The sequence below is a fragment of the Archocentrus centrarchus genome, chromosome 8 (assembly GCF_007364275.1).
Source record: "Archocentrus centrarchus isolate MPI-CPG fArcCen1 chromosome 8, fArcCen1, whole genome shotgun sequence".
Lineage (NCBI taxonomy): Eukaryota > Metazoa > Chordata > Actinopteri > Cichliformes > Cichlidae > Archocentrus > Archocentrus centrarchus.
The window spans coordinates 18,465,667-18,478,206 of NC_044353.1; the positions used below are offsets into that span (position 1 = coordinate 18,465,667).

General features: G+C 47.2%; 1 protein-coding gene across 1 annotated transcript in view; it reads left to right on the plus strand.

Annotated features, from left to right (window-relative positions):
• Positions 1 to 11,879, plus strand: part of rai1 (retinoic acid induced 1) — a 51,451-nt gene extending 39,572 nt beyond the window's left edge. The window contains exons 2-5 of the mRNA XM_030736373.1: positions 296 to 6,946; positions 7,153 to 7,246; positions 8,261 to 8,310; positions 10,864 to 11,879. Of these exons, the coding sequence (XP_030592233.1) occupies positions 374 to 6,946; positions 7,153 to 7,246; positions 8,261 to 8,310; positions 10,864 to 10,872 (6,726 nt within the window). The 5' untranslated portion in view covers positions 296 to 373 and the 3' untranslated portion in view covers positions 10,873 to 11,879. The remainder of the gene's footprint in view (positions 1 to 295; positions 6,947 to 7,152; positions 7,247 to 8,260; positions 8,311 to 10,863) is intronic.
• The last annotated feature ends 661 nt before the right edge of the window (positions 11,880 to 12,540 follow it).

Here is a 12,540-nt window from a genome sequence, read left to right on the forward strand (position 1 = left end):
TGGTAGCACTCTAATAAATCTATGATACTGTTATTGTTGTGCAATCATATTATGCTGATGAAGTGAATATATCTGGGGAGTGAATAGTGTATGTACCTGTGTGTGTGCCTGAATATTTGTGAGCATGAGTACAAAAACTGTCATCTTTAGTTTCTCATAGAAGGGGAGAAATAAAAATAAATTTAGACACTGAATATCAAAGGAGAAGATGCACAATAGTTCAGCTCTAGGCTCAGCAGCACTAACCCTCATAATTTCTTCTCTTTCTCACTTTCCCCTCTCTCCCTGCTTTCAGAACCCCCAACCCCCCCTTTCCCCTTTCCCATCTTACCTCACCTCCCCCTCCCTGCTCTGGCTACAGACGGAGAACGTTATGCAGTCCTTCCGTGAGCGCAGCGGTGGTTACCACAGCAACCAACCCTGCTACCAGCAGGAGCCCCATGAATTATCCCGCCTGGAGACCTATCGGCAACAACCGCATCATCCCCATCCCCAGCACCCACACCCAGGCCCCGGTCCACATCCAGGCCCAGGTCCAGGGCACACCAGGTCAGGCTATGAGGCCTTGGCAAACCCAACAAGCATGCCGCCAGCTGGAGGGCCAGGAATTGGAGGAGGACCCAAGGACTGTTACAGCCAGCAAGCCTACGCTGGTTACCCAGGAAATGGGGGAGGAAATGGGAGTGGAAGTGGTGGTTCAGCACCCTCACAAGCAAAGAAATCATTCAGAGGAAACAAAGTGCCCCCACCAAACCCCACTCAGCACCTACAAGGTCCTGGGGGCTACAGTAATCATATGGGCCCTGGAAATTATTCAGCCCAGTATATGAGCGAGGGCCACATCCAGCAGAAGTGGGAGGACCCAGCCCAGTTAGCACAGTATGACCAAGAAATGGTGGGACGTTTGGAGTCTGGTGGTACTCCTGCACCTGGCTCCTCCCAGTACATGGAGCAGAATATAATGGGGCACTCCCAGACCCAGTGCCACCAGCCCTCTACCCCTGTCTACACCAGCCCCCACCACCAGCCCCACCCTCCTAACCCTGCCCCTTCACCTCTCATGTATCCCCAGAGTCACCTCCACTACCCACAGCACTCACCCTCTCCATCTACATACATTGAAAAGTGCAGCCCTATGCCCCATTGTTACAAAGGTTACAACATGCCTACAAGTTCTCAGTATGGCAGACAAATGAGCAGCCACAGCAATCTGAAGCAGGGGGGCTACAGGTCAAGTCAAAACAGTTACGGATATCAGCAGCCTCCTTCCAGAGGTTACGAACAGCAGCCCATAACCAACCCCCAGGAGCCCCACCCAAAATACCAACACTACAGCCAACCCCAACAAAACTACTGTCTCTCAGAGCTGCCTGTCAGGTCACCAGAACAGTATTATCAGACTTGCAGCCCCTCCTCGAGTCACTCCCCAGCCCGCTCTGTAGGACGCTCCCCCTCATACAGTTCTACCCCTTCACCACTAATGACCAATCCAGAGTCATTCCAGTATAGCCAGCCACCTATGACCCCTGGGGCAGCCTCCTCCTCTTCATCATCCTCAGCTGGCATGCAGGAGCAAGCCAGTGCCAACACTATGTTGATGCCCCCACGCTCACACCCATCACCCAACATACCCCACAGCTACTCTACTACACCGCAGGTCCCCACAATGAAAGAACGCTTCTCAGAGAAGCTATTATCAAATCCCAGCTTGTGGAGTCTGAATGCCCTCACCTCTCAGGTGGAGAGCATTTCTAATAACGTACAGCAGCTACTGCTTTCGGAAGCCTTGGTTGCAAACAAAAAAGGCGGTAAGCGCAGCAGTGGCGGGAGCAACAGCAGTGCTGGAAGTGCAGTATCCTCCAAAAAGGGTGAAGAATACAAAAGTCCTCCATATCCAGATGGTGGCAGTAGTGTTGGTGGGGGACCAATACAGGACCCTTACTGTACCCCACAGCATCAACCACTGCCCATGGAAATCCATGAGGGTGGCTACTCTAGCAGTAGCGATGAACCACTGGACAGGGGCTACTACTACTTTGGCCAGGGCAGAAGTCCAGCCCAGGCTCATAACAACACACAGCTCAGTGTTGACACAGCTTCTTCATGCTCCATGGCATCTCCAGATGACATGTCCACCAGGTCTGGCGACTCAGGTCTGCACAACCTTACCCCTGACCCTACTAGATGTCAGTCAGGGCATGGAGGAGATGGCATGAGCACTCCAGTGAAGAGCATTAGCGACGAGAGGTCTCCAACAAGCATTACAATCCCCAGTCCTATGAAACAAGAACAAGACTCCCCTTCAGATATGCAGCATATCAATGAGCCTGTCAAAGAGAATTTTGAAGAATCTGCCTGGACAGAGAAGTCCTCTGATAAAGATGAAGTGACAACAGAGAAAACTCCTGAGCATGAGAGTGAGAGAGATTTAGACAAAACAAAATGTACAGAGAAGCTAGAGAAATGGTCAGATGAAGAGAAATGCCCGGATGTCTACAGCAAAGGAAACAAAGAGGTGACAGGAAAAAACTATTGCTATGAGGAGACGGTATACCAAGGGGTCCAGAGCAAATATGAACCTAACACAAGAGACTCAGTTGAACAGTCCCCAGCAGCTCTGTCTGATTCCAGCCATAAAGATCACTTTAGCCAAGAGATGAAATCAGAGGCATACAAATCAGAGTCTCCAACTGCATCTGAGAGCTCAGTGAAAACATTGCCTTTCATTTCCAGGGGTGACCTTGAGCAGGATCAATACTCCACAGAGAAGGAAGACAGCTCAGAGAACACATCTCCAACCCCTCAAATTGAGGTCTTGGAAGACAGCATCTCAGACAAGAGAGACACCACAGATCTACAGAATGAAGGAGGGTGTGAGGAGGAAGGGAGAGAAAAGGAGAAAGCCAATGTAGAGGAACAGAAAGAGATAGATAAACAACAGAAATGTTCCCTTTCACCCCCTCTGTCCGTAGAGGTTATAGAGGAACTGGGGGAGGGGGAGAAATTGAGCCAGTTATCGAATGAGGAGCACATGAATAAAAGAGATGAGTCAGAAAAGACGTCTGGAGATATTGGCTGCAAGACAGAGAGTAAGACTGCTGAGCTCCATTCTGACAATGAGTTTGCAGGGGCGCCTGCCCATCCAAATGCAGCAGCAGCAGCGGCAGCAGCAGATGCTTCTGAAAGGGAGTCAGCCATTGGTGACACTGCCCCTCAGCCTCAGTCTGCTATGCCAGTCTTCTCTGCTCTCAATGACAAAACAACACCTCCAGCTCAGGCCAGGGATCATATTGATCACAGTGATGCTAAAGTGCTGGAGCCAGACTCTCCTCAGCTACCCGGGAAGTCAATACTTCCCTCAGCCCCCTCCTGGGCAGATACTCCACCTTCCCCCAAAAAAGGTGATGAAGACATGGAACCAGGCATCAGCTGTGCCAGTGCTGTGACCCCTTTGGCCAAGCCAGAACCCGTGGCTCCATCTGCTCAGCCGAGGGCATTTGGACGTAAGCATGCCAGGGGCAGAAGAAGAATCATTCATTCAGGTGTGGGAATCAGACGACAGCTAAGTTTGGAGAGGGAGGGGGAAAAGGAAGAAGAAGGAGCCCATTCACATACACAAAAACCAAGCATGCCTCCAAGCAAAACTGAGCTATTCTCAGATCAAATGGATCTAGCTCATCAGGAATCTATTGTGAGTCAGACTCCCAAAATGTTAAGTGATGGTTTTCGTTCAAGAATGTGCACTCGCTCATTCAATGCACAAGATTTGCCACCTAAAGCTGAACCTCATGTAAAAAGAAAACCAGGCCCAAAACCAGGTTCAAAGCCGGGGCCCAAACCAGGGCCAAAACCTGGACCAAAACCAGGGCCAAAACCAGGTGCAAAACCAGGGCCAAAACCAGGGCCTAAACCAGCCCAAAAGCCTGGACAAAAGCCTGGGCCAAAACCTGGTCTAAAACCAGGACCGAAACCAGGACCAAAACCTTTGCCAAATGAACCAGAGCTGCCACAGAAAATTGAGGTTCCCGTGAAACGAAAACCAGGACCTAAACCAGGTTCAAAGCCTGGTCCAAAACCTGGAGTGAAACCTGGGTCAAAACCTGGACCAAAACCAGGACCAAAACCTAGTACAAAACCAGCTCTTAAGCCAGGTCCAAAACCAGGAGCTAAGCTTGGACCCAAGTCTGCAGATGTTTTGTCCCATATTGACACTGCATCCATCAAGGCCCCAGTGGGCCGCCCCAAAGGTTCACTCTCTAGAACTAAATTGGTGCAACAAGAAGAAACCACTCAGCCTTTCACAGGGCTGCAAAGCAGGAGTAAGAAGAGCCTGAAATCCATAATATCACAAGTAAACCAGGGAGTAACACAAGAGGAACAACAAGCACACCATGAGGTAAAGATGCCAGAGAATGAGTGCAAGAATATGGTTTTGAGATCCAGAAAGCCCTCCCAGGAAAAACTATCAAAAGAAAAAGAAAAAATAATAGGTGAAGATATTCTCACTGAGACACTGACAGAAATTAAAGCCGGTGATGTTTCTCCAAAAGCAGAAGAGCTCATAACTGTGGATGAAATGCTCTCTCCCATTCAGAATGCAGTCAAAAATACTGAAATTACAGAAGATCCGCTGACACCACTCACACCACTCATTCCACCTGAGCAGTCTGAAGAAAAGACACCCCTTCCACTAAAACGGAAACCTACCCCAGAATTTTCTACAATGCCAGTCAAGAAAAAGAGGGGTCCAAAACCCAAACCAAAAGCATTACCTCCTCAACCTGCCCTACTGGAACAGGCTGCCCCTACACCTAAAGAGAAGGTTGTACGTGGCCCACGAAGAAAGCGAGGGCCACCCAAGAAAGAATCTGTGGTCACTCCCATAACCAAAGACATTCCGGCCAACACCAGTGGACCTGAGATCACTAGTGATGTGCCTGTGGTGGCCCCTCAGTGCCCCACTAAAACAAAAGTTCTCCCACCACGCAAAGGCAGAGGACAGAAATATGAGGCCATGGTGCAGAAGATTACATCTCCTAGCTCAAAGAAACACCTCCCAATTCCCCAGCTAGACAGCAGTCTGGCTGATGATGTGACAACCAAGGCTTTGTCTGAGCGTGTCTTAAAGGAAGGTGAGACACCTACTGTGACGAATAACACTGAAGTGATGGAGTCTAGACAAGATGGAGAGAAACAACCTGAAGGGGAAGAGAGGAAAGAGGAGGTGACACAAGACAGAGAAAAACAAGACGTGAGTCTGGAGGCACCAACACCAGAGGGGGTGAGACAAGGGCTAGAAGAAGAGGTTGTAAATAAAAATGAAACAACACAGGAAAATGTTAAAACAGGGACACAGCAGGATGTTGTAGCTGATAAGGTTTGGAGTTCAATAGAGGCTGCTGTAGAAGCCAGGGCTCCAGGTGAGTGGACACCAGAGGCCTCAGAAGGTGTACCTACTGCTGCCACCAAGTCTGTCAGAACTAAAAGGAAGCGATGGGCCATGGTGGAGAGTACAGATGCCTCAGTGGTAGCCTTGGAAGCAGGGAGCCTAATAGTGACAACACCAAGACTAGCGAAGCAGAGGGCCATTAAAAACAACCATGAGATGCACCTAAAACAAAGGAGGAAGAAGAGAAAAGGCCAGTCCCCTTTAGAGGAAACAGATGTAATTGAGGAGACTAACAATGAAACAGAAGAGCAACAGGAGAGAGTGGAGGACAAGGTGAACCCCACAGAGACTACAGTACCTCTGCCAATCAGCACAGATGAGATCACAGAAACTCCCCAGGTTACCAGTACAGAACTCATCCATAAACCTCGAAGAGGCAGAAAACCATCAGCAAGCCCAACCAAAAGGAAAAGAAGCAAATCCTCAACAGAGCAGATTCCTGGCAAGCCCATCAAGATCCACAAAAAGCCCGGGCCAAAACCTGGGATGAAAGATGCCATTGAGGTAATTGAGGCAGTAGTAAGGGCAGCAGGATGTGAACAGGAGGAAAAAGAGGAGAGAGAAAGACAAGAAAGGGAAAGACGGGAAAAAGAAGACACAGAAAAAGAGGAGACATGTATCGTTGGTCCTGTAGTGACAGTATCAGAAAAACGGACCGAGACCATTTCTGTGAAAAGGATCAGGCGCAGACGGGTCCATCAAAAGTCTAAATTCTCTTTCTGTCCTTATGTACGGATTAACAACTCAAGAGACTTTTCTTCCTGGTGTGCCATAGTCAACAAGCCTGAGGATGCAGTAGTATTTCAGAGACGTAGGAAAAAGGGCATACTCAGAATGAGGAATCCTTTCACAGTTGCAAAGGTGGTGCCACACACTGCTGCCATGCTACAGGGACCCACAGTAAATAAAAATCTTATTGGGAGCTGTCTCACATGTTGTCTGTGTGGAAAACCAGCAAATTACAAAGACTTGGGTGATTTATGTGGACCTTATTACACGGAGGATGGGGTTCCACGGAAAATCTTGACGATCACACACACAGAAGCCTTCAGGGAAGAGTCAGAGAAGACCGATGACAACACCAGTGGCAGCAATGAAGAACTGGGCAACTCCTCAAAGAATGAGGCTGAGGACATCACAGAAAAGGAAGAAAATACAGAATTATCCACTCAAGATGGCAGCATTAGCAGCAGCAGCAGGCACCATCACTGGCGTTTCCGACGGGCAGAAAGAACAGAAAGACTGGGTCGGGAAGGCGGTCCACGAAGATTAACTCTTCGAGAAAGGTTCAAGAGGATGAAGCAGCTACAGGCCAACAACACAGAAGCCCCAAGGGACCAAGAGGGCAATGAAAGCACGTTCCAAAGGCTACAAATGGAGGCAGAAGCTAAGGAGCACTGGGCCCATGAAAACTGTGCCATCTGGACCAAGGGGATAATTATGGTAGCTGGAAGGCTATATGGACTGAAGGAGGCTGCCAACACCTCAGCCCAAACGGTATGACAGCAATTATCATCAAAGAATCTTAGACCAATATGACATTTGTTTGGAAGCTAAAAAATATACAGTAGCTTTCAGAATTGCTGCAAACTTTTAACATTTTCCCCTTTTTTCTCTCCCTTTCTGAATGTGCCTCTGTTGGTCAAATTGTTTGTTTCTTTACTGGTCTCGATCCATATATCCATCTGTCTTACTAACCCCAGAGCTGCTACAAGTGCCAGATTGTGGGGGCGTCCCTCAGCTGCTGTTGGAGAGGCTGCTCTCATAAATACCACTATGTCTGCGCCAAAGAGATAGGTAAGAGACCACAGCGAGAGAGGAAGGGAGCAACAGGGGATAAAAAGGCAAGAAAAGCTAAGAAGAGGAAGGAGAAATGAGGAGGGAAATTGGGAATGGGAAAGTGAGCATGGGATGAGAGGCCAATAGGGAGGGAACAACTGTAGAAAAATAGGGGGGGATAAAAAAGAGAGTGCAGGGAAAGTGGGTGTGGATAAAATGAGAGAGGGAAAAACGCATCAAGGAGTAGCATTATTGAGTGCGAGAAGAGATGTCTGAGAGTGTTAGGGCAGAGCAGAAGAGGAAAGGAGAGTGGGAATGAGGGAGGGAGCTTTGAATAAAGGGGATGATGAGAGGAAAGTGGGACCCTGGAGTGTGCAAGAAGGAGAAAGCGAAGAGATAGAGGGAGGAGGATGTGAACGTGTGCATTATTGACCGCAGCCCCTGTGGCTCCATCCATCCGTGCTGCTGTCTGTGCATGTGTGTCTGCATGTGTGTGCCTTCCTCTCCAAATGCTTACCAGAATGCTGCCATGTGCATCTTATAACAACTTTGCCAATGTACGTTCCCATCGGTGCTCATGTGTGGTTGCTGTTAATACAAGAGAGTGTCTGTGTGTCAGCATATGTGTAACATGGTTTCCCCCTTATATTATCTCATGCCAAGGAAGTACAGTGTGAGGATTAGAAGGTCTGCCATGTCTGCCGAGCCAGCACAGGGAGCAGAGCGAGGCCCTTTTTTAATCCCGCTGAGTGCACCAGCCATATCTGCCTGCCTGCCTTCCTGACTGTCTGCATTGCAACTTATCCACTCAGTCTCCCTCTTTCCTCTCTTGCTCTCCCTTGCTTGCATCCCCCTTTTATCTAGCTGGTTTGTTTGTTTTTTCCATTTATCTGTGCTTTTCGAGGAGAGTTGTGGGGTTTTTTGTTGCTGGAATCTGCCTCCTGGTGTGGTTTTTGTTCATTGTAAATGTGAATCTGAGATATTATACTTATACATCCTATCTTTCTTTGCTTTCTGTCTCTCTCTGCCTAGGCTGCACATTCCACGAGGATGACTTTTCCATCAAATGTCCTAAACACGAGGTAAGAAAAAAAAAAAAAAACGCTGAACTAGTGAATACACGCTCATTAACCTTTGTTGATTTCTACTGATTGACTTCATCCTACTTTAACAGCTGGTGACATATTTAGTGAATTTTCTGAACTTTGTTTTGCTCCTCAGCATTTCACAGGCAACATCAGACATCAGTGTTTGCACATATGTTTAGGCACGTTCTATTCCAATCCTAAAACCAGCATCGCCAGCAACACCCTCATCCCCTGCCCATCTCTTTATCCACCACCTCAGCGCCGGAACAAAAAAAATAAATAAATTGAATTCACACGTTTCTGTCACAAACAGCAGCACCCTGGCTGATCAGATCATACAGAGTATAACAGGAAGGACAACTGTCAGCTTCTGCAAAGCAGAAAAAGAAGGGGGGGAAAAAAACAGCTGATGTTCATTGTAGACTGACATGCCTTTTCTCTTTGCTACATAAAGGCCAGAATCTAATCTTCAACATACTAATCTCTTGCTACCAATTCAACATGTACCCAATGACCTTGGCAACCTAAAATCATATCAACCACCACGAGCATGCTTTATTTATCACTGTCACCTGCTAGTCTGTCTTCCAACTGCTGCATATGCAGGGTCACTGTTCTCTTGAACAGTCTGCTCCACATTCAGTTTTCTTGTAGGACAGATGCCATCTGGTGGTGATGTATTTGCACAGCAAAGAGAGGAAGGTCAAATGAGGGAGGGGTGGGAGAGGGGGGGAGTGCTAGAGATGCTGACATTCAGCAGGGAGCAGCGGTGCATTGAGGCAGCAGTAGCAGTAGCCTCCCATCCTCCCTCCCAGCTCCGCATCTCTCTTTCCCTCCCTTCCTCTCTCCCTCTTCCTTTCCTGTTCTCCTCTGTGCAGACTGACAGGGATGAAAAGCTGGCTGCTGATCAAAACACCCCACCCACCATCACTGCCTGCTATCTTCCCCACATGCTCTCTCCACCGTTTCCCTCTCTCTTGCTCTCCTTTCTCTCATTATTTCTCTCCCTTCCTCCTTTTTCCCCCGCTTCCCTTATTTTGCTTCTCTGCTACCCTGCTGTTCCAGCTCCCCCAGTCTCTCACTCTGTTCACCTCTCATCTCCTGTGAGCTCCCTTTTCCATTTTCAGTCATCCTCCCTTCATCTTTCCTCATCCCATTCTCCCTCTTTCTTTGTCATCTTCTCCACTCCTCTCCCCACCTCTCTTCACCTCAACTCCCACGTCTAAGCAGCAGAAATAGCGTGTGAGAAACGGAGAGAAAAGGAGAGTGAGTTAGAAAGAGAGATTGTTGTTAGCAGGCTGAGGCAGAGCTGTCATCAGCTGAGGGATCTGAAGGTCTGCATGTGTGTGTGGGGGTCTGTGCCATGCCAATTTACACCGAGCAGCCTAATCAAAGGGAAGATCAGACACACACGTACACACACATACAGACACAAGCACACAACCACCCCACCCATGGGTCCCCCTAAGAAATCCTCCTTCTGCCTGTGTTCACTTGGTTTTAGGGCTGGAAAAATGCGCACACACGCATTGCCTGCAGCTGTGGATTCTCTAGTGCTAACGGACACATACTGTGTGAGTCCACACAGGTTCATTAACAGGTTGCCTGCAAGCTCACACACATGTACACATAGTGAGCACAAGACAGACAGGCAGAGAGAAAAACAGAGTGTTTTGTGCTGCAACTGAGTGGGAACAAAAGACAAATGGGGGCAGTTACATCAGAGAGTGGCAGACTGAAAGAGACAGAGATAGAAAGGGAAAAAGAGGGCAACAAGAGAGACGAGCAGCAAAGGGAGAGACACTCTGTGATAGAGAGGTGGAGAGAAAACAAGCGGGACTGAAGGTGTGAAAGAATATGAGTTATTCCAGAGAGTAAAAAGCAGGAAAAAGAGGGAGTGAGAGTTGGGCTTCAAAGAAGGAAAGGAAGAAAAGCGTAGAAGGATTGAAACAAGAAAGATAAAACATCGAAAGCAATGCTGCTGGTCTGAGTCCAGGGCATAAGGATGGGCAGCTGGCAGTTCAGAGAGAGAGACAGTGAGAGCGCACAAGAGATACCAGGGGCTGCAGAAGAGTAGAAGGAGAAAGAAAGTGCTCCTCAACCACCACACCAGCACAATTAAGAGGTGTTCCTGCTGCGTCTTTCATAGAGGAGCTGGTTCAGTGGTCAGCTGCATCCATCTCCCCACTCCAGCACACTGCAGCCAGCGTGCTTTAATGTCTTCACTCTGCAGATCTGCACAGAATCACTTTCAACATGCTATTATACTAACAGCTCATAGCCTCCCATCCGCACAGGAGCCGCCCACGCTTGCAGTTTACCTGTCTGCACATTTATTGCGGCTTTTGAGAATTTAAATACTCAGATCTAGCACACTAAGTCTCACAAGTTACAGAAAATGATGACATAAGCATAAGAGTTCTGGGCGGGGAAACAGAAAACAGAAGACACACAGAGAAAAACCTCCAAAACGTGTGGCACAGCTCATACTTTTGTATCCTGTGCATGTTTTTGACTTGTGTTTACATCTCTACTCTTCCTCCACAGGACCTGTAAGATATTCCTGTGTATCACCTTCATCACCAACACCACCTCTCTGCAAGACAAGAGTGATCCAGTGAGGCACAATCCAGTCTTAACAGCCACCTATTCTTAAAGACATGGTGATGACCGATGACGGACGGGAACGCCAGCCAGTGCGGCTGGGGGGAGGGTTAAAAGGCAGCACTGAAATGGAGCTTGGAGCAATACAAACCCCGGAAAACAGCTCTGCAGAGAACAGCTGCTCCTTGAACCCATCTTAGAAATGTGCTTTCTCAACTGAGCCCCTGACTGCAAGGCAGAAGGCATTGACACTGTTTAACGGGAGGGTAGGCTGCGCTTTAGAGACTGTGTGTGCCTAAGGCCAGTGCACATGGGGACCCGTTTGAAATGCAGAGCGAGGAATGCGTGTGTGTTCTGCCTTCGGATGGGTTGCTATCATATTCAGACACTTGGCGGACACTGATTGGACAGGGACATCCCTCTGGCCACCTTGTCTGTGGGCCAAGAGGTGCATACGTGCGTGTGTGTCTGCGTGTGTGTGCGTGCGTGCGAGCATGTTTGTATGTGATTACCATAGAATTGTCATTTTGCAACCACACCATCAGTGTGTTTGTGCATATGTGTCTGTGTGAGTATGAAGAAGTGCTTCTCTAACTCAAGATGTCATGCGTCAAAAAAAAAAACAAAAAAAAAAGAAAAAAATAGCAGCCAACCACTGGATGTATTTCAATGTGTGCGTTTGTGTTTAAAACAAGAGACGAAATGAAACAAATGAGGATAAGGAAACTGTACATGATGATGATGATGATGATGATGATGATGATGTGCTCCACAGGTTCGAAATATCCTGACATTGAAGATTTGAGAAAAAAATGGACGCAGTATTTTAATATAAGGCTCTTATCTCCGGAGATGTATTTTGATGTGCATTATGACTAAACATCATTGCGTCACCCTTGGTATATGTCAGGCTTTGTGCTATTCAGAAATTAAATATATATATATAAATATATGAAAATAAAAAAAAAAAAAAAAGAACTCTGTTTAAGAGTTTACTTCAACTGTGCGCACACTCGATATGTACAGCAGACACCGCCACCATCATCACTTGACAAGCTGCAGATGAGGGCTCAGAGGATCCACTGGGAGTCAGTCCATCCACTTCATATATATGTACAGTTCAGAAGTATTACCTGTTAAAACATTTTCAGATTATTTCACACACCACGGCCGTGAAGAAAGACATACATTCAGCTCTGATGTCATAAAACACACCTGTCTGTTTGTGTATCTAAAATGTAGCCTCTTTTCACTCTGCCATGCTATATAACAATGCCCTGTGCAGGGCGCCAAGTTAAACTTCTGGTCATTTCAAAAAGGACATATTTAAGTATTAGGGCATAAAAGAAAGTGCAAAAATGCCACACCAAACTTTCTCTTTTATGAAGCTCATTATTTAATGGTGTATATAGGTATTTGATGCTGTTTAAATGTAAAATGTGATGTACTAATATAATTGTGTATAGTATTTCCTAGAGATGTTTATTTTCTATAAAATGGAATATGTTATTGCTTATAAAATGTTATTAAAAGAATCCATTGATGAAAAAAATAACAACCTTTTTTGGGAATGTCACTTGTCTTAAGTGGGAGCATGCCGTTTATTGATTTTCATGTCTA